Raw genomic sequence first — 26,779 nt, 5'->3', positions numbered from 1 at the left:
AAGTGAAAAATAGTAAGAATAGAAACAAAAGTAGGAAGAGTCAATTAAAATCACCCCTAATTCTAACATCTAAGGACAACCGCTCTGGACCTGATGCTACGTATCCTTTCACACTCTTTCTCAGGCACATCTTTACGTAAAATGGCTAAGATGCCATTTACCTCTCACCTTATGTGCCAGGCACAGTGAGGATTACAGGCAGCATCTCATTTAACCCTCATACAATGACACACAACCACCCTAGGATGCAGGTTCTATAATAGCTTCCATTTTACACAGTGAAGAAACTGAGGCCAGGGAGGTAAAACTACTTGCCCACGGTCACTGGGCTGGTACTCAGGGGAGCCACATCTGGAACCCAGGTCTGTCCTAACACCGGAGGGGAAGCTCCCACCTGCAGCCCAGGTTCCCACCAGTGTCACCTGAGCCATGGCCACAGTACCTGTCTGGGCTGAGGTTCTGGCCAGTGTCAAAGGCTCGTGCCACCAGGATCATGGACTGTCTGTCGCCAGCTTCAGCTGCCTTCAGTAAGTAATCAAATCCTTTGGTTTTATTCTCTTCTGTCTCCTGTTAACACAAACCAAAGACGGGGAGAGAAAAGGAAATGAGGCTTACACGGGAGGGGCTGCCAGAATCTCACTCATCAATCTTTTCCCTGTTTCTTGAATTGTTTTGAGAACTCCAGGCTGGGGCTGTGGTAGAATTGCACATCGTGAGAAAGAGAACAGGGCTTCCCCTGCTGCAAAGAGCTCCTGGGGGTTCCCATCAGGCAGGGAGAAATGGAAGCTTAGCTCACTCCCGCTCGCTCTCCTCTATCTGCTCTGATTCCTCCAGAGACCACATCATCTCTCGCCTCCAGCAGGGGCTCCCTGCTTCCAATTCTTTTTACGTTTTTTAGCACCTTTATTGAGATATAATTCACATAACATACAACTCACTCATTTAAAGTGTACAACTCAATAGTTCTTAGTATAATCAGATTGTGCAACCAGCACCATAATCAATTTCAGGATATCTTCATCACGCTGAGAAGGATTCAAAACACCATACCCTCTAACCATTACCTCCCAATTGTTCCATCCCACCCAGCCCTAGGCAACCTCTAATCTACATTCTGTTTCTAGAGATTTCCCTATTCTGGATATTTTATATAAATGTAATCATATAACATGTGGTCTATGGACTTCCCTGGCGGTCCAGGGGTTAAGAATCTGCGCTTCCCTTGCAAGGGGCGCGGGTCCGATCCCTGGTCAGGGAACTAGGATCTCGCATGCCGCTTGGCTCAGCCAAAAAACAAAACAAAACAAAAAACATGTGGTTTAGCGTGACTGGCTTTTCTCACTTGGCGTAAATTTTTTTTTAAATAAATTTATTTAATTTATCTATTTATTTTTGGCTGCATTGGGTCTTCGTTGCTGCGCGCGGTCTTCCTCTAATTGCAGCAGGCAGGGGCTACTCTTTGTTGCGGTGCGTGGGCTTCTCATTGCAGGGCTTCTCTTGTTGCAGAGCACACGCTGTAGGCACACGGGCTTCAGTAGTTGTGGCTCGCGGGCTCTAGAGCACAGGCTCAGTAGTTGTGGCGCACGGGCTTAGTTGCTCCATGGCATGTGGGATCTTCCCGGACCAGGGCTCGAACCCGTGTCCCCTGCACTGGCAGGCAGACTCTTAACCCCTGCACCACCAAGGAAGCCCGTATCCAGTCCCTCCTGATCTCATTCCCTGTCACAATTTCCCCCCAGCACTTAAGAACAATGCTTGGCACAGGCAGTGCTCAATAAAGGTCAGTTATTTTTACTTCTGTTGGAAATATTTTCATTTGTTAATTATTATCTGTATTACAACCTTATCTGCCTGAAAAGTTTGCTGTTGTGAATAAGAAGCTAGGACGGTGCCCAGAGTGTAGGAGATACTCAAAAAGCATGTGCTGGATAAATGAATGTCTTAGCAAGACAACAGGAAAAGGCCCTAAGAATGGGGGCTTTGGGGAAAGCGGGAGATGGGCCAGCAGCCTTTCAGGGCATGTGGCCATGGTTTTCTTTGCTGCCAGATTCTGTCCTGGAGAGAAAGGCCTTTGGGACACCTGCAGATGAGAAAACTGAAATAGCTTCTACATCCCTTTACAAAGGTGCTCGGGTGCAGTTGGTGTAAACAGCCTGAGATCACAGGGAGAGTTACCAGGGAGTCTCAGCGAGAGTGGTCTCCCCAGTCCTGGCCCCTAACCACTCATCCTGGACCCTGGCATTCCTTTATTCAGGCCTCAAACCCTTCTGAGTGTCCTCTCTGTGCCAGATGCTGGGAGAACAGGCCAAACGCAGTGGGTACACTGGAGCCGGCTCTGCAGGCTTGTGAGAACCGATGTGAAAGCAAGCCAGTCATAAAACACAGCCATTATTAAAAATTAAATTATGTACACTTACAATTAAATGAAAGGTAACAAATACCCAAAGGTCATCACTTCCTAATTATTTTACTATATTTTACTGTTGTCTGTCCTCTTGAGGTTATTTATCTCTATTGCAGGGCTTCTCAACCTTGGCACTACTGGCATTTTAGATGACATAATTCTGTGTTACAGGGACTGTCCTGTGCATTGTAGATGTTGGGAAGCATCCCTGCCCTCTACCCACTAGATGCCAGTTGCACTCCCAGAGTTGTGACAACCAAAGATGTCTCCAGACACTGCCAAGTGTCCCCTGGAGAAGGAGGAGGCAAAATGACTGGTCGAGAACCACCAGCCTGTGGAATCTTCATGGTGGACATGCTATATAATGGTGTGCTGTTGTGCGTTTCCTCCAACTCCATGCTCAGTGATGTCATCTTAGTGCTTGCACATTGGCCGTGGTAGAAGCAGTTATACCACGAGATGGCAAAAAATATTAATAATGCAGATTAGTTTGAAAGTGTGCCGTGTCTGTAGCCATTACATTGTGACTAGCACAAGAAACTGGAGAAACATTCTTCAGTATTTAAAACTATCGTCTGATTCAGCAAAGAAGTTGCTCGTATCAGCAGCAAATAAATGAAGTTCCAACTCTGCCAAAGGACTTGCTTATTTCACTTTCATCTTACTCACTAAAGTAAGTGAAAGTATCAACCAGTATCTAATGTCAGAACTTCATGCCTCCATCAACTGCAACCAAAGGTGGGCTACAGACATGAGTTCCACAAAAATGAGCGAAGGAATTCTGTAAGGATCAATTGACTATATAGAATTCACAACAGAGTATTTTTATGATTTGTAAACTGTATGCTCCACATTCCTTATATCTGTAAATGTATAATAAACTTACAAGTAGATGTATAATAAATGTACATACATATATGTGCAAACATTCCCTCCCCACCTGCAAGAGCCAGTTGTTAAGCATTTATCAGCACACCACTGGCTAAATGAGATATATTCAGTCCACTCCTCAGATACATTCATGCTCCACTCCTCAGGGAGCATGGAGACGAGAGAAAGAGGAACAAATCAACCGCCTGTCAAAACCCCCTCCCCCAACCAAGCCTGCCCTTCACCATCTAAAACAGGAAATAAAAATGGTTGTAAGTTACCCCTGACCGCATGCCAAAGGATGTATTTGACTGAACCATATGAAACTGCCAATATTCTACCTTCATGACCTACAAAAATGGTTCAACTTAGTATGTCCAAGTCTGGTCACTGCAGCAATTTTTGAGATATCATAAGAATGGAACCAACCCAAGTGTCCATCAACAGGGCACAGGTTAAATAAAGTACCTGTACAATGGAATGTTACTCAGCTGTCAAAAAGAATGCGGAAGCTGTCTCTACAGCACTGAGGGAAAAAGTCTGCAGGACACTGCAGAAATAGGGTCTTTCCAAACAGACAGATGTAACTAGTTAAGATGAGGGCAGACTGGAGTAGGGTGGGCCCTAAACTCCATAGGACGGGTGTCTTCGTAAAAAAAGAGACACAGAGGCACAGAGACACACACACAGAGAAAAGGCCATGTGAAGATGGAAACAGAGATTGGAGTGAAGTACCTACAGACCAAGGAACACCCAAGATTGCCTCCAGTCACTAGAAGCTAGAAAATCATGGCCTGTCAACACACTGATTTTGGACTTCTGGCCTCTAGAACCGTGAGAGAATGAATTTCTGTTGTTTTAAGCCCCCCAGTTTGTGGTTATTAGTTATGGCAGCCCTAGGAAATGAATACCCTCTTGGAATTACATGTGAGAAACTAATAACGATGGTTACCTGTTATCAGGAGAATGAGAAGATGGAGGAAAAGGTGGGAGGGAGATTTTTCACTGTAAACCTTTTCACATTAAAAAAACTTTTCGTCACATGAATGTATTAACTATTTTAAAAGTTAAATAAATCAAGGACTTTTGGGTGTCTTCCCACACCCTCTTCCAGTCTGAGACCCCCAACCTGCTGGGCCATGGCGAGGCCCACAGAGGAGAGCTGGTGCCCTGTGCCCACACCAAGCCCAGCCTTGTCCGGCTGCAAGCCTGGCCCACGTGACAGAGAGCTGGAGACATTTACGCTGGGAGCACGTGCACACCAAGGGCCTCTCAACTTCTCTAAGGAAAGGATCACACTCCCTAGGCCACGTCAGGTCCTGTCCACTTGCCCATAGACCAGGGGAGTGATGAGGGAGCAGACACCCTCACAGATTCCCATCACACCCATCCTGCCCGGGCCCCTCTCCAGCCTCATCTCCTGCACCTTCTCACGCTCCACACTCCAGCTGCACTGATCGCCTCCTGTCCTCTCACCCCAACCCTGTCTCCCCAGGACCTGGGCCCGCGCTGTCCCCTCTGCCCACGCTCCCCCTCCCACACTCTGCCTGGCTGACTCCACTGGGCCTGCAGGTCTACCTTAGGGATCACTTTATTCATTCGTTCCACAGACGAATGCTGATTATCTAGTGTGTGCCAGGTCTGTTCTAGCCACTAGGGACAGAGCTGGAACTGCCAATCAAGAAACCCCAGCTACGGCCCTTCCTCATTTATTTGCAGTAGCATCTTCTGCTTCTCCCACCGCACCACGTCACAACTGCCTGGGAATGTGACTGTCACCTTCCACTCAGTCCCCAAGGCCAGAGACCAATTCTATCAGCGTCAACTAACTTAGAAGTGCCTGGTCCCAAACTGATGCTCGGGAAATTTCTGAGGCATAAACCCAGGGAGGGAAGGGTGATGGGTTGACTGAGCCCCCGCTCCCCTCACCTTCAGAGAGACGTCCGCCAGGATGTGGTGGGGCAGCTGCGAGTACATGAGTCCCAGGCCCACGATGGCCTCCAGCTCGCCCAGGTCGGCCGCGTGCTCCAGGTGGAAGATCGCCGACTCCCGGTCCCACTCCTCGTCCTTCTCGCAGAAGCGCCCGCCCTCATGGTAGCGCACCATGGCCAGATGGACCTGCCACACAGACGGCAGGTGGGCCTGGCTGCCTGGAGGCCGCAGCCCCAGCCAAGGGCCTCCCAGCCAGCCTGGGGGAGGAAGCGATTCTTGGGGGAGGCGCCGGGTTAATGCAGAGAGGGTATCACCATACCTTCCCCAAAATAGACTTCCCGATTCTCTTCTCAAGGTCCAGAGCGTTGAGCCTCTGCACTTCCAGGGCCACGGCTGAAGGCCTCGGCAGGTGGAGACGAGAGGAGTTGAGGAGATTCCACTTCTCCACACAGACCTGAAGGGAGGACCGGGCATTTACAGGCCAGAGAAGCGAGGGGCTGGGGATAGACGCACCCTCCCAGCTGCGAAAGTCGGCCTGGCAAGTTAAGGGGTGCGGACCTGCGTGGTGACAAGTTTTCTTGGACAAACCCGGCTCCATTTCCAGTCACTTGAATTATGCCAGCTTGTGGGCACTGAGGGAATGTTGTAGCAACAAGACACAAAGGCTAGCACACTGCACTGCAGCAGTTCAAAGAAGTGTCTCCTCACTTATCCATCTGACTTAGGTCGGGGAGTTTCGACCCTGAGCTGCTCCTCTGCCAGCTCCCCACACAAGGCACCAGAAGAGCCTGACTTCAGACCAGGCAGCAAATCCACTGTGCTTTCCCTGTGCATCCACAGGGACCTTCAGGAGATGGGCTTAGAAAACACATCATGTCTCCCAGCTAAAAACACCCCTGTCCAAAGTTCTCGCAGGACAGAGCCAGGCTGCTGTGTGTGTGTGTCTGTGTGTACACACACTAAACATCCTACAACGCACAGGGCATCCTCCACCAAAAAGAATGACCCAGCCCAGAATGTCAGTGGTGCTGGGATCGAACGACCCTGCCTCCGCACCACGCTGTGGCCTTGACCCGATTGAGAAATACCTTGTGGTAAGGAAATACTGCGTGATAAATAATCTGTGTTCTGGAAGCAGCAAGAGTCAAGCCTGCCCCGGGGATCAGGGAAGGCTCCTGGAGAAGGTGCCACTGGGGTCCAGCCTGGGAGAGCAGACAGGCTTGAGGAGATATGACCACAGGGGAGGAAGGACCTTGCAGGCAGGAGAGAGACTCGCCTTAGCAAAGGCTGGAGGGTGAGAGGTTCAAAATGTGGTTCAGAGTCAGCTAGAGAAGAGCGTTTCGGAGGCTGGTCTTTCCCACACCGGCCTGATGATAATCACCTGAGATACTTCTTCCAACTATTAGCCGGGTAACCTGGGGAGAGTCGCTTAAGACCCCCTTTTTCTCATACATCAAAAGAGGATGAATAACATTAGCCTGTCTCAGTGGGTGGCTGCAAGAATTAAATTTTTGGGGGCTGCACCACGCAGCTTGTGCGAACTTCCCCAACCAGGGACTGAACCCGGGCCACGGCAATGAAAGCCCGCAATTCTAACCGCTAGGCCACCAGGGAACTCCCTAGACATAAATTAATGTATACTGGAAGGCGTTGTGAGCTGTGGCCTCCAGGACAGGCCATCCTGATCTTCTCTAATTCTCCCCGCTGATCCCGCAGCGTCACACCCAGGAGCTCAAAAAGTATTTGCCGAGGGGACTGGCTCCTTTGCAAAGTCGTCCTTTAGGAGACATGCGAAGCACCTGGGCAGGCAGAAGCGACATGATGTGAGGGGGAAGAAACAGAAACAGAGTCTGAAAAAGGCAAGCACGCAGCCACGACGAGGATTCCTGGGGGCACATTACCCGTCCGGAGCTGCCCGGGCTGTCTTCGTCCGACTCGTACCTCCGGTTACCGTCTGAGTGGCCCTGATGGAGACACAGACTAGAGTGATCCAAAGAGCAGCCTGCCTCCCAAGAACCTCCTTCAGGGGAACCAGTCCAGCCCTCCCCGGGGATCCTCCTCAGGGAACTGGCTCGGCCCCCCAGGAAGCTGGCACCCTCATCTGCCAAGCAGAGAGGCTGCTGGGTAACAGGCAGGACTGATGTGCTGGGGCAGCCGCAGCCTCCCTCTCGCTCTCACCAGGTGCATGGACGGAACCGACTCAGAGGCACAGGATCCCAGCAGACAGGCACCAAGAAAACTGGGCCACGTGCTTCACTCAGCCAAAGCTCCCATCGCCTGTCTATATATATTCGCAGTAACAAAGGCGAGACCAGGGGCTCCCGGCAAGACCGCCCGCAGTGCTCATGCTCCATTCTGGCACCTGGAAAAACCTCTAACTGGCTGACACTGCCTAAGACCACCCTCACCAGGATGCTGCTGAAAAGATACCGTAGGGCGTCTTTCATCCTCTGGAGCGGAGCCTTCCCGAGGGACTGCTGGAATCCCATGCCTTTGAGCTGGGCCCTCCCACCTACCAGCACCATGCTGGCCCCCTGCCCAGCATCCTCTCTGCTTAGCAACCAGAGGTCCAGCTTCACTGTAAGATGTGTCCGCCATGTTCAACCTTGTGTCTAATCCCCCATGCTTGTCCCCTTACTAAAACTTACTAGTCCACATTACCCGGTTTTATCTTCTGCCCTGCAGTTATCTTTATCCGAAATGACTTATTTATTAATTTACTTTATGCTCTTACCACCCATTCACATTCCCCCCTCCGCCCCAGCTCTCTATTCTCCTGGACAACTAGGCAACAGGGGACTCTGTTCTCATTTCCTTGGGGTTCCTTACATGTTCTCGGGGCTCTGGGTCGTCCAGCTCACCCCGCTTCTCACTGGGGTATCCGCTGTCTCCACTGTTCTCAGAGTCCTGCGGAGAAAAGACGGCCCTAGGGTCTCAGTGGTCCTCCGAGTACCTGGTGGTGGTGATATCTGGAATCCCAGCCATTTGCTTTCTCTCCTTTGTCCCATCACCCCACAACATTCTCTTCCTCCTACCCTTGCTGGTTGGGTGACAAGGGAGCGGTAAAAAAATAGTGGCGAAGAATGTGGGCTCTGGAGCCAGACTGCCTAGGCTCAAATCCGAGCTTTGTAACTCACCAGCTATGACTCTGGATAGCTGCTCAGCCTCTCTGAGCTTCGGCTTCCCTAGCTATGGGGATTCATTATAGCTACCTACATCAAGCGGCTGTGAGGATGAAATGAGATGTCACGCTCAGAGTGTGGATCGTAGTAAGTGCCATTGTTAAGACTGACTCACCCATTTCACAGGCAGAAAAACAAAGCCTGGTTTAAAGGATATGACCCATGGATAAAAATGCAGCATTGGAGACGCAGACCTACTAGAGAATGGACTTGAGGATACGGGGAGGGGGAAGGGTACGCTGGGACAAAGTGACAGAGTGGCATGGACATATATACACTACCAAAAGTAAAACCGATAGCTAGTGGGAAGCAGCCGCATAGCACAGGGAGATCAGCTCGGTGCTTTGTGACCACCTAGAGGCGTGGGAAAAGGAGGGTGGGAGGGAGACACAAGAGGGAAGAGATATGGGGATATATGTATATGTATAGCTGATTCACTTTGTTATAAAGCAGAAACTAACACACCATTGTAAAGCAATTAAACTCCAATAAAGATGTTTAAAAAAAAATGCAGCACTGGGAACAATTATTTACTACAACTAAGCCCTCTGCCAAAACCGCACACATCACCTGGGCATATGTTTTATTCTTCTAGATCTGAGTTCTGTTGTGAAAAGGAACCTGGTATAATTTAGAATCTCTAAAACTTCAGTCATTTGTCTACCAACGTTAAGTTCTGGCCATATCCGCATGTCACCTGCATCACTGTTCAACTAAAACTTTTATTTTTTTCCTCCTTCATTCCACTGAGAAACATTTCAAACACACGAATAAGAACAGAGAATCCTAAAATGAACTCCTGTGCACCTGTTGCCAAGTTTTGTCAACTCTTAACACTAGGCCTTAGTTACTTTAGATCTTTTATTTCTAAAAGGAATTAACACATTGCTGTTAAAATTCAGACCTCTTATGAGTCCCCTCCGCATCCCATTCTCTTCCTCCTCCAGATAAAACTCTTCTCATGAATTCATACTTCTGTTTTATTATTTTTCTTTTTTTTTTTAAAGGGATTTTCAATTTTACTCATTTTTTTAAAAATTAATTCATTTATTTTTGGCTGTGTTGGGTCTTCGTTTCTGTGCGAGGGCTTTCTCTAGTTGCGGCAAGCGGGGGCCACTCTTCATCGCGGTGCGCGGGCCTCTCACTATCGCGGCCTCTCTTGTTGCGGAGCACAGGCTCCAGACGCGCAGGCTCAGCAGTTGTGCCTCACGGGCCTAGCTGCCCCGCGGCATGTGGGATCTTCCCAGACCAGGGCTCGAACCCGTGTCCCCTGCATTAGCAGGCAGATTCTCAACCACTGTGCCACCAGGGAAGCCCTTATTATTTTTCTTTAAATAAACCATTTTGTTTTACTTAAGTCAATATATTTTTAAAAGAAGCTTGGTATCACTACCATAAATGTAAAACCTGGATCAGTCTCCTAGACAGATGGGCGCCATGGAACATACACAGTGGAATCCTTGGTCTCTGGTCTGGCCAGGATCCACTCCACCCGAAGGAGCTGCGTTATTCTAAAAAGGCCCCTGCCCTGGTTTCTAGCAGCACCACAGGCTTCCTACCGCCCTCCCCCAGGTCTTTGTTCTGTGTGAGCCAAATAGCTGTTCTTTTTTTTTTGTTGTTTTTTTAAATTGTGGTATAATTTACAGACAACCAAACTGAAGTGTTCAGTGTGCTGAGTGAAAGGCTTTTTTTGAAACTGAATACACAGGCTATACCTAAAAGCTCCAGGCAGTCCCCTCCTCGCACCCACTCTGCATGACCTTGGGCCCCGCGTCCCACCCTTGGGAACCACTCCCAAGCCGGGCAACAGAGAGCCTCACTCAAACCCCAGCTCTGAACTCCCCAGGTCAGACCCTGGGCAAGGCAGCTAACCTCTCCAAACCTCAGCGTCCTCATCTGAGAAATGGTGGAGAATAAAAGCAAAGGGGGGTGGTGCAGTGGTTAAGAATCCGCCTGACAATGCAGGGGACACGGGTTTGAGCCCTGGTCTGGGAAGATCCCACATGCTGTGGAGCAACTAAGCCCGTGCGCTACAACTACTGAGCCTGTGCTCTAGAGCCCACGAGCCACAACTACTGAGCCCGTGTGCCACAACTACTGAAACCCGCGCGCCTAGAGCCCATGCTCCACAACAAGAGAAGCCACCACGATGAGAAGCCCGTGCACCGCAACGAAGAGTAGCCCCTGCTCGCTACAACTAGAGAAAGCCTGCGCACAGCAAAGAAGACCCGATGCAGCCAAAATAAATAAGTAAATAAACAAATACATTTATATATAAAAAAAAAAAAAGCAAAGGGCAGCAGTATAGAGGGTGGGTTCGAGGCCAGATGGCCTGGGTTTGAACGCTGGCTCCATCATTGAGTGACCGTGAGCAAGTGGCTTACCTTTCTGTGCCTCAGTTTCCCCGTCTCTAAATCAGGGATAATGAGGGCACTGTCTAAGCAGCTGCTAACGCTGGGGATAAGCAGGTGGCTGAGGGGACAGGTGGGAGGGAGACTTTTCACCTTTTCATTTTCTGAATCTCTTCCTTTTCAACCTACTCTGAAATTCTAAAACTCACCCTAGCTCTAGAGTAAAACATAAAACCTATTCTAAAAGGAATAAAAACTATCATCTACTTATCTCTTAAGTTGTTGTGAGGATTAAATGAGAATTGTCTACCAAGCTCTTAAAACAGTGTCTGCCCATAGTGATGATTCCGTATGTGTCAGCTATTCCTATTTTTTGTTCCCACTCAAGAACTCTGAAAAGCCATCAGGAGCGAAGTTGAACCTTTGGAGCTAAGAGTGCAGCTTAAGATGCTGTGGCCTGTGCAAGTGTGACGTTTCTGTGAAGTCTGTTTAAAACATTCTCATGAATTTTTAATTTGACACCATAATATATGTTTGTCTGAATGCAAATATGTCATCTACAGCTTCTTACTGCTAGTCACGCAGAGGCTGCAGGAAACCTGTTCTGCTTATCCAAGCTGTAAGCATCACAGCTACCTGTGCTATAAGTTACACATCGGAGACCCAACGTAGCCCCCTGTCCCCCAAGATAGCTTGGCCACACAACGTGCAGCCAAACCAAACCCAGGGCCAAGCCCAGCATGTACCAGAAGGTTGCATTATTGCTGATTTGGATTCTCTCTGCTTTAACCACCTCCAGGAACTGGAATAGACCCAGCTCTTCCCAGACAAAATGCTGCCCTGGGCAGGAGGCTGGGATTGCCCCCATGCACCTGTATCCTCCTGCCAGTGCCCGGAGCAGACCTGGGTTACCCACCTCTGAACCTGAGGTCTCATCCTCAGTTCCCGGGGGAGGGGGTCCACTCCTCCCCGCCCTGCTCCTCCACCCTCTCTACTCACCCTGTGGTTGTCCAGAGGGTCGTGGTCTCGGGGTGCCACGTTATCGAGGTCGCTGAACACAGGCCAATCTGAGCAGGGAGAAAATGGAGTAAGGCACCAGGCTCCATCGCTGGAACAGTTCACAAGACCCATCTACAGCGTACAGCTGCCACCAAGCCTTTTTTATTTTAAATTTATAAAGTACAAAAATGGGTGAAGAATGTATGTTGTCAGCACCGGGGGGGCCACAATTCTTCCTCGAGAACTTACCCAGAGTCTCTACTCGCCAGCTGTGGGGTCCTGAGCAAGCAGCTTAATAGGTGTGCCTCCTTGGGGTTGTCATAATTAATGCAAATACAATTGTGTCATGTTATTGATAAGCACCATGTGCTTGACCTATGGTCAAACCTCAGTGAGGTGCAGTTGTGAAGGAAGGAAAGCCATTTGTATATTTGGGGCCCAATGAGTAGCTACAAATGGGAGAAGCCTTAGATGGCTTAAAAACCAACCACCCCAGTCTTTATCTCCTGTCCTAAGCTGCCACCAGCCAAATCTGGCTTGTCGCCTATTCTCATGTGGTTTTTAAGAATGCTTTTTACAATTTTAGATGGTTGAAAAAAGTCAAAAGGAGATTAATATTTTGTGATATGTGAAAATTATATGAAATTTAAAATTCAGTGTCCATAGAGTTTTACTGGAACACAGACGCACCTATTTGTTTTAAGTATTGTCAATGGCTGCGTTTATGCTGCAAATGCAGAGACCACATGGCCTACAAAGTCTAAAATATTTATTACTCTCTGGCCTTTTAAGAAAAGGTTTGTCAACTCTTGCTTCAGACTATTCCCCAGGCCTTTCAGTGGTGATTTACAGGCTCCTTTAATATCTGACATTAAAATCCTCCTCTCCTGCTTCCCTGGGGCCTCCTCCAGCCGAATAAATGGCCCCATCATCCTGCCAGTTCTTCAGATCAAAACCTTGGAGTCAGCCTTGCCTCCCCTCTTTCCTGCAGACCCCACATCCATATCATGAGCAAACTCTGTCACTTCAACTTCGGAAATAATGATGCCCATTTTTCTCCTTTGACCTGTTCATATGATGTTAATTGGTTTCTGAACACTGAACAACTTTCAGATTCCTGCAGAAACCCTATTTGGCTGTGACAGACTATTCTTTTAAGGTACTAGTCTTTTTTTTTTTCCCGCCCCCACCCCCCCCCGATCAGGGATTGAACCCACGCCCCCTACAGTGGAAGTGAGGAGTCCTAACCACTGGATCGCCAGGGAATCCCCTAAGATACTAGTTTTTATTTGTTAATACTTTATTTAGAATTTTTGCCTTGTATATTTATAACTGAGGTTGGGATATAGTTTTCTTTTTTGGTGTTTTGTCAAATTTTGGTATAAAAGTTTTTGCTAATTTCATAAAACACTCTGAAAAATGTTACCTTGTTTTCTACAACAAAGGCTGTTTTTACAGCATTTGGATGACTGCATCTTGAAAGTTTCTTAAAAAGAACTCACCCATAAAACCATCTGGGCCATCAACCTTTTTGGTTGGCATGTCTGATTTTCTAACATAAGTGAAAGCCAGTTTAGCCCTGTTTTACCTGTGCTCGTCCCCTCCAATCACAATGCCCAGGGGCCAAACCATCACTCACGAAGGTGGTCCAGTTTCTGGCTGTGTGGCGTGGCAGAAGATGGCGAGGAAGGGAGAGAGTCAAAGGTTATGTCACTCATGTTCTCATCTCCAGAGTTCTCTGAGAGGCGAAGGAGCAGGGGGGGCCGGCTCCCCGAGAGGGTCCTCACGCGGGGGCTCCCGCACTTTTCCTCTGTCCCCCTCAAGGTGGTCTGGGCCGATTGCTGGAGAATTAACAGGGACATGCACGTCACACAGGCACCCTCTGGGAAAGAGGGGCTCTTCCTGTTGCCTGTTGTTCCCTCAAAACCTGAGGCCCTTCCAGCCACAGCACCCACCTGTGCCTATTAAGGGACTGGCAGAAAACCTAAAACGAATCAGTGGGGGATTAACCCAAAGGCCTCTAAGAAGGGGCATCCGGAACAGGAGCTCAGAGGGCCAGCAGTCCCAGAAGCGCTGCCCACGCTTTACAGCCCTGAGCTGGGGTATACATTCCAGAATCCCAAGCTGGCCTTTGCCAATATTGTCTTATATCTGGTCCATGCAGTGGGGGTGGGGATGGGGGCACATTCTGGACACGGCGAGGTACTCAGTGAGCCAGGTCCAAGTCTGGTCCAGCCATTTGTCAACACATCACACAAACCACATTCCACACACCCCACTCGCTATCTGTACACACCTGGTCCCCTCACTCTGGGCAAAAATGCGCCCAAATCAAGCAGACCCCAGTTCCTCTATTAGTGGGGATACTCAGGAGGGCTGTGTGCATTGGCTCAAGAGGGACGAGGGACACAGACAGGACTAAGAGTCTTCCGGCCCCAGTACTCTTCAATTAAGCATTGCAGGGCCTGAGCCACCAGCACACAGGAAACACAGTTTGCAGGTCCTGGCAGCAGAAGGGCCCTGCCAGTCCGAGCAGGTTCACACTGGGTACCCACCAGTAGCTTGGTGTTCTGAGTCACCGCATCCCTCTCTCTTGGGGAGAGGTCGAAAGGAGCGAGGCCCATGCTCTTGCAAATCCGGTTGCAGGCATGAGAGTGGAAGAAGAGAGCCATCCCACGGACACCTGCAGACACAACACAGCAGGGGTCTGGAGCATTGCTCTGCTTTGGGACGGGGACAGGACGGTACTGAGCACCCTAAATGTGGCAGGGGCAGGTGTAAAACATGCTAAACTGGCAGGAGCCAGAGGCCCCAGGATCCCGTCTCCACAATCTTGGGGCGCCCCATATATCACCTCGGCCTGCTTTCTTGGGTGAACAAAGAGCCCGGAGATTTTGTGGGGAGTGTGGTCTCCATGGACACGCTGGCTTTCCCTGCCTACCTAGGTTGCCATCTCCAAAGTCAGTGCCCCTCTCGGTGTGGATCTGTGGGTCGGTGTAGAGGTCACCCACACCCTGGACGTCCACCACAATCAGCTGGTGGCCGGAACGCTCAAAAGTGAAGTGGCTGAAGGCCTGTGGGGTGACATGAAAGAAAAGGTGACCGCAAGAGACCAGGCTGTGGGCTGCACAAACGCTGGCAGGCACTGCTCTGAGAGGTTTCAACACCCCACCTCTGCCCATGCTGGGAGCCTTTATCTGCAGGGAGGAGTTGTACAGAGGCAAAGACAAAGGAAGGAGCCCTGCTTAATTCGGAGGGACCCGAGGTCTGCTGAGACGGGGCACGGGCCTCTGCAGGGGCCTCACCTGCGGTGTCAGGCGCATGTTGTCATCGCGAACGAAGCCTGAGTTGGAGTTGTACTTGATGTACTTGCCCTCGATGTAGTGCTCTAGGTGGAAGAGAGGCCGGCCCAGCCTTTCCTTCAGCTCTATGACGCACATCTGCATGATGTCCACCTGGCGGGAAGGTGGGAGGGGGGGTCAGAGGGAGGACCCAGGCAGAACCCTCCTCTGATAAGAGGCTGGAGCAGAAAGGCTGAAACTGCTAATTGTCCCCAGAATCCATTCCCCTTTTCCTTTGAGAATGAAAACCCCTGCTACGGCCTGAATGTATCCCCCCAAATTTCAGAGCTTGAAATCTCAACCCTCAAAGGTGATGGTATTAGGAGGTGGGGCCTTTGGGAGGTGATAAGGTCATGAGAGAGAAGCCCTCATGAATGGGATTAGTGCCCTTATAAAAGAGACCCCATAGAGCTCCCTCACTCTGTCCACCATGTGAGGACACAGCAGGAAGATGCCAGCTATGAACCAGGAAGAGGGCCCTCACCAGAACGTGACCATGCTGGCACCTTGACCTTGGACTTAACAAATTTCTGTGGTTTTTGAGTTACCCGTTCTGTGGTATTTTGTTACAGCAGCCCAAATGGACTAAGACAAACCCCCATCCCTGAGCTTTAACAGGATGCACAGCCATTCGGTAGGGATGGATGGCATCGCTTGGCTTCCCCTGGATGCTAAGTGTGGCCATGTGACTAAGCCTGGCCAGTAGGAAGCAAGCAGCCGTGATGATGCAACTCAGCCTGCCCTCTCCTTCCCTGGCCTTCCTGAGGCTGTAAGGTGGACATCTGCCAGTGAGCCAGATCTGACCATGTAGTCCAGGGCAACTCCCGGCAGGTGGCAGAGCAACAAGACAGAAGGAACCAGGCCTCTGGATGACTTAAGGAGGCGAAGCCCCAGCCCACCCTGAGACCCCACCAAAGCGGGATTGTTAGGTGAGACAAAAGGAAACCATTTCGAGTTAGCACACAACTGTGGGTCTGTCTGTTAAGCAACTCAACCTGTGCCTTATGCTAATACAGTGAATTTGCGCAAGTAATTTCACCAATCTGTGCCTGAGTTTCCTCACCTGAGGAATGGGTAAGAGGATGAAATCTGTTGGCACAGGAAAGAGCCGGTCAACGTTTGCTGATGTCATTATTATCAGCAGACACAATTCTAGAGTGATACATACCAAACCGTAAGAGTGGTTCTTTCCCTGCAAAGGGGAATTACAGGGGACTCAGACATTCCTTGCTAAATTTTGCACCAAGTATATGTTTAACTTTGTACTCAGAAGAAAACATGTAAGTACTGTGTATGTTTGTAGAGTAGAGCAGGGAAAACCTGAAACTCTAACTTGTGATCTGTTACACAAGATCATACCCACGGCACCCTGTTCCCTTGACGCCACCCACAACAGGAGCCAGGTCTGGGTTTCCCAAGGAAATGACCACCCAGGAAACTGCTTGGCTGAGTCACTAGACAGGCAGACAACAACTGCAGAGGCCAAAGGGGCCCAGAGCTGAGAGGTGAGAACCTCCCCAAATGTGGCCTCAGTTCTGAGAACCAGCCAGGGGGGAAGGAGTGGCTGGTTCCCAGAGGGCTCCTGTCCCCAAAGTTGGCTCCATTCCTACCAGGAAGTCTGCTGCAGGGCCACCTGCTTGAGCAGAAGGCCACTGGGTGAGGGTCAGTGGCAAGGACACATCCGCAAGGGGACAGCCAGGTCCTCCGCAAACAACCACATTCCTCTCCCTTCATCAATTCAACCACGTTAGTATTCACCGAGCACCTAGGCACTCGGACACAGTTGAACAAGACAGATAAAATCCCTGCCCTCGGGGGAGAGAAGCAACTGAAATATTAACTACATGAATAAGACCCTTTCAGACGATGCCAATTGCTCTGAAAAAAAAAAGAAACCAAAACAAACAAAGTGACAGGACAGAGGGTGCAGCGGTGGGTTACTTCCTTTAGGACGGTCTAGCACAGCCTAGCTGAGGAGGTGACATGAGCTGAGACCTGAACTGTGAGCAGGATTGAGGAGATGCAGTGATGCAGCCTGGCAGGAACAGTCAGTGCAAAGGTCCTGAGGCAGAAACAAGCTTAGGGAGGAAGGAAAAAGTGGCCAGGCCTGAGTGTACTGAATTACTAAGGAGGTCACAACCCCCGAGGGTGGGAATGTGGCTTTTTGTATCCACACCAAGGACACTTAATCAAGGGCTCTGCAAACAGTAGGCACTCAATAAATTCTGCTGGCTGCCTGGAAGTGTGGCTCTCCTAGGCACTCAGAAGATGGTACCTTATAGCTAGCAGGTGCACAAACAGTAGGAGAGCAGAGGTGTGAATTTAAGCAGGGCAGAGGCCTGGGGTGCTATTTCCTCAAATGCCTGCAGGCAACAGGAAGTTCTGCTTGGTTCAGGTCACCAATACCCTGGGGGCTCAAGTGAAGAAGCCAAGAGCAGGGGCTTGGAAAGCCTGGATTTGAGCCCTGGCTCCATCCCTGCCCATTTGGGCAAGACACTTAACCCCTTTGTGCCCTAGGTTCCCCGGGGGCAGATAAGGAAGGAATCCATTCCCCACTCCCTCTCCTGCTTTTCCTCGGGAGCCACCAATCTCAGTCCACCTAGTCTGGGTGGAAGAACCCATATTGCTGGTGGGTACAAGGCTCAGGCCTGCCTAATCTGCATATTCCCACACCCTGGCCGTCGTGATTGGCTCAGTGATAGGCACCTGACCTAATCAAGCCAATGAAACCCATGGGACTTCCCTGACAGTCCAGTGGTTAAGACTCCGTGCTTCCAACAAAGGAGACGCGGGTTTGATCCCTGGTTGGGGAACTAAGATCCCACACGCCACGCGATACGGCCAAAAAAAAAAAAAAAAAGAAACCCAGTTTTGAGACTTTCATTGAAACTCGTGGGAAAACATGTCATTCCATCAAGGTTGCCGAGAAACGGAAAGGGAGCCTGCAGCTACTGGGACCAACAGGTCACTACAAGTTGAAAAGCCGCCTGAGAGTGATGCCAACACAGAACACTGAGGCTAGAGCTGGAGGAAGATTCCCAACAACTTCAGTTTGGTCCTGGATCCAGCTACGCCTGTAGCCAGCACTATTTCTCAGTTATAGGAAGCAATAAATTCCCTTTCTGGATTAAGCCCGTTTGAGTGGGTTTCTGTCATTTGCAAGCAAAAATCCTGACTAATAGATCCCATCTGTAAGTGGAATAAAAACATTCCAACCTCAAACAACCTCAGACCTCTGTTTTCAGAAAGAAATAACTCTTGGCATGTAGAGTACTTGACATATCAGGCCCAATACATGATGGTTGTTATTAGCTGCTGCTGAGACGGTGAAGAAGGAAGCCTGTGACAGGCACCTCCATCGCCCTCATCTCCAGATACGTCCTGGTGTCGGAGGGCGGCAGAGTGGGGTGCCACACACCTGCTTAGGGGGCTTGTGCCGATTATACTCCTCTCCCCAGAGCTTGGCTTCCATCTGCAGACGCACGTCCTCAAAGTACACGTCCCTGTCCACGGACTCGATGTAGCGCTTTGCCACGTAGTTGGAGGCCCCCTTCCACTGCTGAGTATGCAGGAAGTTGGAGAGCTTCTTCCTGAGGGGAGAGGCACCAGGGGGCCCGTCTGGGTGCTCTGGATCCCAGCCCTAGTCCTCAGGACGGGAAGACCCTGCCTGACCCGGCTGGCTAGAGCCAGGAACAAAATGCAAGAGGTGGGAGGGGCTTCCCCACCCCACAGCATCCTTCAAAGGGCTGCGAAGGGGGCTTAAGGGACATACTTCCTGTTCTCCTCCAGCCCATCCCCACGGCCGGTCCCAACGTATGGTCCAAGGGAGACCAGATGGAGAGGAGCTTGGGCTACAAGAAGAGAAGCCACTGTCTCCATTTCTTGACTGGAAATGTCACAGTGTCCCTGCTCTCAGGAGCCTGAGGGAGTCTGGGCAGGGCCCCCCGAGAGGCAGGCTGAGTCACTTACGTCCTGAAGCACTCCCTCATTGCTCCCCGGCCGAAGGGCTGAAAGACATCACACAGCGGGTTATCAGTCCCCACACCCCACCCAGAGGCTACCCTGAGCCAGGAGGAGATTTCCCCTTGGATGTCACCCACCAAATCGATGTCCTGGACCTCATCTCAACCCTAAAATCCTTGGGCCCTCCTTCCTTTACTGCAGCACCAAGGCCTCATAGAACTTCCAGCCTGGAGGCTGCAGGACTGATGAGACCACCCTATTCCCCGCCCTAGCTGAGCAGAAGACCCCCCAGGGGGTGAAGATATTATGGGGGTGATGGGGTGGGGTTAGAGACAGTACATGTCAAAGGATGTTTTTTGTAGCCCTGTCTGTAACAGAAAAAAAGCAAAACCACCCAAATGTCCATCGACAGTATAATGGATCAGTCAATCAGGTCTATTTGCTTGACAAAATATTATACAGCAATGAGAATGAACAAATTACAGTTCTAGAAAAAACATGTACAAACCTCATGGACAAAATGTTGAGCTATACATATACTGTATGGTTCCATTTATACGGAGTACAAAAATAGGCAAAACCAATCTCGGGTGATAGAATTCAGGGTAGTGCTTACCCTTGGGGGTAAAGGAGTAGTAACTGGAGCTGAGAGCGGCTTCTGGGGGTGCCGGTGATATTCTGTGTCTTGATCTGGGTGCTAGTTATACACATGTTCACTTGGTGAAACTCATCAAGCTATACACTTTTCTGAGTGTGTGATACACTACAAAATGTTTCACAAATATATCCTGCCCCTTACTATGCAGGAAGTTCTCTATTTTCTAGTTGATTCCTTTTTCTTGCAACCCACTGAGTTCACCTTGTTAGATGAAAAGTAATAGGTGGTGACCTGCAAGTTTTGAAAACTGATATACACATGCACGGTTCACTGATTTTCAATAAGAGTGTCAAGAAAAATCTTTTGATATATATGATCAATACATGAAATGCCCAGAATAGGTCAATATACAGAGACAGAAGATAAATTAGTGGTTGCCCATGGCTGGGGCAGATGAGGGAATTGGAGACTGACTGCTAATGGGTAGGTACGGGGTTTCTTCTAGAGATGGTGAAAATGTTCTGGGACTGATCGTCGTGATGGTTGCGTAACTCTGTGACTATACTAAAATCCACTGAACTGTACACTTTAAATGGGTATGGGGTATGGTGTGTGAATTACATCTCAATAAAGCTGTTGTAAAAAATAAAATAAATATACAGTACTATAAAGAATTCCCCAAAGTTAAAAAAATAAAATAAAGTGGGTGTGGAGGAGAGGAAGCAAGCCCTGACGTTGGCTCAAGAGAAATCCCCACTCAGCCCTGACTACGCTGGGCTCAAGGCTCTGCTCACCTGAGACGCCATCTTGATCACAATTTCATCCTCCAGCCACTCCCCGGTGACAGCGTTGTACCTGCAGAGACCAGAACCCACCCCAGGGCGCAGCGTCCATTACCTGATCCTGTCACTCACTAGCTAAAGGCAGAAGACTTTTCTGGGCTGCCCACTGCCCTCGGGATCAAATCTGCTCTCTACCCACAGGCCCAGCCGACCTCCTGGGTTGGGTCTGTGGACACTCCCCCTCCCTCCCAGGTCCCCACCACACTGGCCTCCTTCCCCTTCGTCAAAGGCAGCTATTCCCTCTCCACCATGTCCCCCAGCGCTTACTGTTGTGCAGTGGGCGGGCTCGCTCCCTACCTATCTGGCTCCCCCACTGGAGTGTAACTCCACAAAGACAGGCCAGTGAACAGGACCTGGTACAGGGGAGGCTTAATAAGCACATGTTGGATGAACAGTTGAATAAGTAAATATCCTTATTGTAACTGGCCTAGATAACGAATGGCGTGTCCCAGGATGGGAGGCGGCTGCATCCTCGGTCTTGCCAGTGTGAGGCCCAGCCCAGGTCCCGGTGCAGGCAGGGCTGGGGGACGGTCCTGCCTCTGAGTCCAACCAGGAAAGGGGCTGCTGGATACACACCCAAGGCAGAGAGGGATGGAGAGGGTTCCAGGACATTTTCATCTCTCTTTTCCCAGGGATCCTCTTTCCCAGAGCAAATCTGGCCCTAGGCCTGGCTGGGCCTTAACAGGTTTGCCTGGGAGGAAGCTCCTTGGCCCCGTAAATCCCTAAAATCTAAAACCTCCCCCAGGGCTGAGGTGTGTTCTTAGCTCCAGCAGATGCCTCCCTGGCCCTCCCTCAGGGGCGACAGACTCCAGAACCTCCCAGCTCGTGGGAACAGCCTTCTCAGAGCCTGAAAAACAAGCAGAGGCCTGGCAGTTAACCCACCCCAGGCCCAGGGTGGGGAGGAAGGCTTGTCAGAGCCACACACCTGCTGGCACCAGCCCTCGGCAAGTACTGTGCTCAATAAATAACAGCAATCATTGTTATTACTACTATGTAGAGGCCAAGGTAAAGGAAGTAGTCTTCCCTCACTTCCAAACAGACTGAAAGCTGAGAGGCGCCCAGAAGTTGGGGGAGGGCAGAGACATGCAACAATGGAAGGATCTTAACTGTCCTTCACAATCACTAACCTTACAGAGGACAGAGCTGCTCTAAGTTCACTGAGCATTCACTGTATGCTGAGCGCTTACACGGAACTCCTCCATCAACCATCACTCAGCCCTGTGAGATCCGTACAAATATTGTGCCCACTTTCCAGATGGGGAAACCAAGGTTCAGAGAGGTGAAAAAAACCTTCCTGAGAGCCAAGATTCAAACCCAGGTCGGTTTCAAACAGAACCTTGCTCTTAACCAGCCTGGGTACAACCCACGTGAACAGGACATCTGTCCCAATAAAGGGCTGGCTTGCAGCAGAGCTCTTTAAAAACCAGGAATAGAGGTGGAAGCCTCCAATTTAGAAATCTCTGGACATTCTGGCCATCAGTGCCTGACCTCCCTCTGCTGGCAGCCAGGGCAGGTGAAATCAGCTACTATGGTTAAGAAATAAACACAATTTGGCGCGGCCCCTGGTCTCTGGTCCCCAAGGAGCTCAGGGACACACAGAACCAGCCCAGCATGTGAGTCCTGCTTTTCCAAGGGCCTCCCTGGTGGCCTGGTGGCCTCAGCCTGGAGGCCAGATGTCACCGACCAGACACCACGCTCCGTTTGCAGGCAGGAAGGAACAGAAGTCCACAACCTGGCCTTCTGGGGCCCTGACGATGCTGACCTCAGCTGCCGGCACAGACCCCAGAGCCCACTAGGAGGTCAGCCTCCGAAATGCGGAAAGGTGCACGCCAGGCTCTAAGCCATCTCCTCACAAGGTGGGAGCAGGAACACATTGCAGAAAGGTGGAGAGGGCTCCACAGTTTCTGCCTGCCTAGGAACTGCTCCCCTTTCTTCTGGTAACAGCACCCCAATTTTCCTTTGGAAAACCACCATCCTCCATTCTCAGAACATATGGACTGGGTGAAGTTGATCCCCCAGCACCTTCTGGCTTGTGGCACGTGACCTAGACCTGGCCAGTGAGAGCAAAGCTCCTGGCACAATGACTGGTTCAGTAACCGGCCTATAACCAAAGCCAGGCCAATGAGATTCAAATGTGGAACTTTTGTTTTAAAAAAAATTGAGAAAGAAAGATCCTTTCCCATTGAGTGAGATGATATGGGGGGCTCCTAGGGGCCATCTGTGCCACTGACGTAAGACAGTCTGTCTGGGGTCAGAGCCAAAAGCATCCTTGGAGCATCTGGGACTAGCCATACGTGAAGCCCATGTAGATGAGCCCACCATTCCTTTCTATGCTTAAGCCGCTGCGAATTGGGTTTCTGTCACTTGCACTTGAAACAGAGTCCTGACTAATTCAAAGACACTGGTCTGAGTCAGAAAGTTATCTTATTAACTACCTGGGTGACCCTGTTCAAACCTCTCTCTCCACTGGGGCAACTGAGGGAACTCACAGGGTTGACCTGGATGAGTCAGAGCTGGAGGGGTCTACACAGAGGTCACAGGACACAGGACAGGCCCCAGGGCAGATCCATGAGTCTTCTAAAATTATGAGTAAAATTAGACATATGCGTGCAACTTTCTGAGATGGCTTCATCAGATTCTCACAGGAGTCCCGAATGCTTGACACAACTACTCCAGACTTTTTTTGATGAGTAAATACATATAGAGTGCTTAAACAGTGCCTAGCAGATGGAAAATTCAGTAAATAAGGACCCTCATCATCATCATCATCGTCCTCCTTACTATTATGTTGGTGGTAGTGTTTTGTTGTTTTTCATTTTTCTTCCTGAAACCCCCTGAAAACACTCTTCTTTCCTTCTGCCTTTTCAAATAGGAAATCTAGACCCTCCCAGCTCTGTCCTGTGAATCTTCCTGGGGCCAAGGCACTGAACAGCTGGTCTGCTCTCTTCCCCTTTGATAGTAATTGTGGGGTCATGTGTTGAGATGATGGAGCCACAAGACACAAGTAGCCTGGATCCCTGAGCTGCCCTGAAGAGTTACTCAAGTCTCACCCAACTTCATATGAGCAAGAAATGCACCTTTGTTGCATTAAGCCCTTGGGGTATTTGTACTTGCAGCACAGCTCAGCCTAGCCTATAGAATACACACCTTACAGGATTAAATACACACTGTAAGGGTTAAATGAGATCATGCACAATGCCTTAAGCATGCGTAAATACTCAAACTTTGGCTGATAGTATTATTATTATATTCCCTTTTCCTTGATCTCCAAGGGTACTTAAGCCTCACTGATTTTAAGCAGAAGGAGGACCCAAACCCCAAGGACTCCTCGTGGACTGGGGTCATATAGCGTCTGCAGACAAGGCGCTGACCTGTGACGCGTGGCGCATTCCGTGGCAATGTCCTCCAGGTGGAACTCGGCCCAGGGGTCAGGCATGTGCTTGGCCTTCTCGATTGCATGCTTCCAAGCTTCCTGCAGAAGCAAAGGGGAGTGTTAGGTCCAGACCAGGGGCTTCTGGGACAGTGCAGGGCAGCTCCTCTCATCCTGTGATTTCCCAGTGTCTCCAACCTCTGGGGAGGCAGACAGCATCAGTCAGAGAGAATCGCTCCCATCTACATCTATTATCCCTGTAGGAACATAGTTCCCAAAAGACCTCACACGGGCACAGCTCACATGGGCCCAGCTTTCCCACCGCCAGAAGTGACCTGTCTTAACTACAAAACCGAAGAAGAAACATAATATGTATAGAAAACACATACTGCTTCACTTGTTATCAAAAAGTTGAAAATGAAAATAAGATGATATTCCCCCATCCCGCCTTGTTCAGACTGGCAAACATTTTAACAGCTGGTAATGACGAGTCTGACCAGGATGTGGGGAAACAGGTGTTCTCACGTACTGTCAGTGGGTATAAACCGCTTCTAAAGGCAATCTGGCAATGTACTAAAATGGAAAAAGTGTATCCCTTTATTTTGACCCAGCAATTCTACATCTAGGAATGTATCCCCTAGAAATACAAACATAGGTGTGCAAACATACGTGTACAAGAGGTATCACTGGGATTGCGCAAAACTGAATTCATCCCAAACGTCTGTGGGGAGTGGTTAATACACTTTGATTCTATTCATTTAAAATGCTAAACCGCCTTATGGTGGGAATTCTGGACCCTATCAGGCCCAGTGTCACCTTTTCATAAATACTGTATAAATCATAAATACACCCCCATTTTACTGCCCTAAATGAAATTCATAGACAATTCAACCTTCTTAAACCCAAGAGTATATCAAACTATGCAAAAGATATGTTGCCTTTACATTAACAAAGTGCTAAGTTCTCAGTTAATTATGAACAGATTCCCATGAGACGTTCCAAGGTCCTGGGGGTGCAGGACAATTCCCTGTGCAGATCTGCTCTGCCCATTGCAGGGTTCAGCATCCCTGCCCTCCACCCATTCGGTGCCTCAGTGCCTTCCATTGTTGTGCTGCCTGAAAACATGTCCCCAAACGTTCAAACCCTGTTAAGAACAGGGCTTCAAGCGTACCAACTGGGAAAGACGACCAAGGCACGTTATGGAGAGAACATGCTGATTCTCAACAGCGTCATAGTACGACCCCATTTTTTTGTTTTAAGAAGCTCATTTGGGACTTCCCTGGTGGTCCAGTGGCTAAGACTCCACGCTCCCAATGCAGGAGGCCCAGGTTCGATCCCTGGTCAGGGAACTAGATCCCACATGCCACAACTAAGAGTTCACATGCCGCAACAAAGATCCCGAGTGCCGCAACGAAGATCCGCACAGCCAAATACATAAATTAAAAAAAAAAAAAAAAAAAAGCTCATTTTACTGCTTTTATAATCCCAAGGTGGACTCCTTTCTTGTCCCCTCCAAACAAACACTCCGACTCTCACACTGGGTAGCAATACCCTCTCCATCTTTTCCTGTAGAGCTTGAACCTTTGCCCGACAGCCTCTACAGAATCAGTGAGACCAAAACTCCCTTCCAGGCCACAGGCCTGAGCCACAGGGAGGGTCTGGATGGTGGGCTGGCCACTGTCTGGGCCTGGCAGATTCCAGACCTCCCCACCCCCCAATGGCATCCCTCAGCCTCCTGGACCAGCTCTTAGGAGCTCTTCCACGGACTTGGGTCCAAACAGGACAGCTACCAGCGCATGCCCCCGGCCTAAGCTCCATCACTGGGAGCCTGCTCAGAGGAGATGAGGCGCACACACACATGCACGCACACGGCCCAGGGCTCCTTTACTGGGGCTTTCTAATCTCTGCAAAGTCTAAAAATGAAGCCCGTAATTTTTTCCTTCCTATTTGGAGCTAATTCATGCTTAATGAAAACACTTGGAAAATACAGAAGACAAAGAAAATTCAAATCTGCCACATGCCGTCCACCAGAGCAACTATCATCAATGTTTTGGACTAGTTCTTTTCCAGATCCCTTACGTGCAGTTTTAAATAAAATTGGAATCACACTGCAAATATAACTTACAGCCTTTCAGGAGAGTGGGTCAATGGGACTTGGTTCTTCATTTAGTGATCTTGATGTTTTTCCCTGATTCCAAATGTTTGATCTGCTTATTACAAAAAAGTACAAGTACTACAGAATTCTGAATTAGAAAGCAGCAGTCCTTTCTAACCTCTATTCCTCTGCAAACCTCAGCTGACAGTTGATTTAGATATTCTGCAGGTTTCCTCCTATGCATTTGTTAACACACACATGAATTTAAGAGCACTGGCACAGTATTCTGTTCTGCATCTTACGTTTCTCCACTTAACACAGGATCCTGGACCCAGCCTTTCCATGTCAAACGTACAGACAGGCTGGGTCGACCTCGTTTCCCTTCCATGGTTGTAGGATATACAATTGTATAAATGTACCTTAAGCTGTTTCTCAGACCTCAGTTGATGGCTATTTAGATTCTCTCTAATAATCCCTCGTATAAACAGTGCTGAAGGGACCATCCTCGTATCTAAATCTCTGTGCACTTGTGCAAGAGCTCAGTAGGACATACTTCTTGGAAGTGTAATCACTGGATCACATTTAAAGTTTAGAAATTTGCAGTTCTCCTCCATAAAGATTCTCCTAGGTTACACTCCAAGAAGCAAAGAACAAATCACTCAGATTTTTTGACACAAACATCACAACATGAATTTACAAGTTAGCTGTAACAGCTGTGTTAACAATCCACTGGGGCTTCCCTGGTGGCGCAGTGGTTGAGAATCTGCCTGCCAATGCAGGGGACACGGGTTCGAGCCCTGGTCTGGGAAGATCCCACATGCCGCGGAGCAAC

General features: G+C 49.5%; 1 protein-coding gene across 1 annotated transcript in view; it reads right to left on the bottom strand.

Moving 5' to 3' along the window:
• Positions 1-26,779, bottom strand: part of EEF2K (eukaryotic elongation factor 2 kinase) — a 57,984-nt gene that overhangs the window by 6,093 nt on the left and 25,112 nt on the right. The window contains exons 3-16 of the mRNA XM_068565515.1: positions 23,854-23,954; positions 20,435-20,495; positions 19,049-19,086; positions 18,498-18,669; positions 15,044-15,193; positions 14,680-14,812; positions 14,294-14,421; positions 13,378-13,579; positions 11,739-11,806; positions 8,036-8,113; positions 7,108-7,170; positions 5,526-5,660; positions 5,204-5,392; positions 443-567 (exon numbers count right to left, since the gene is read on the bottom strand). Of these exons, the coding sequence (XP_068421616.1) occupies positions 443-567; positions 5,204-5,392; positions 5,526-5,660; positions 7,108-7,170; positions 8,036-8,113; positions 11,739-11,806; positions 13,378-13,579; positions 14,294-14,421; positions 14,680-14,812; positions 15,044-15,193; positions 18,498-18,669; positions 19,049-19,086; positions 20,435-20,495; positions 23,854-23,954 (1,643 nt within the window). The remainder of the gene's footprint in view (positions 1-442; positions 568-5,203; positions 5,393-5,525; positions 5,661-7,107; positions 7,171-8,035; positions 8,114-11,738; positions 11,807-13,377; positions 13,580-14,293; positions 14,422-14,679; positions 14,813-15,043; positions 15,194-18,497; positions 18,670-19,048; positions 19,087-20,434; positions 20,496-23,853; positions 23,955-26,779) is intronic.

This window comes from Eschrichtius robustus, chromosome 16 (genome assembly GCF_028021215.1).
Source record: "Eschrichtius robustus isolate mEscRob2 chromosome 16, mEscRob2.pri, whole genome shotgun sequence".
Classification (NCBI taxonomy): Eukaryota; Metazoa; Chordata; class Mammalia; order Artiodactyla; family Eschrichtiidae; genus Eschrichtius; species Eschrichtius robustus.
This window is presented reverse-complemented; position numbering and strand designations above follow the sequence as displayed.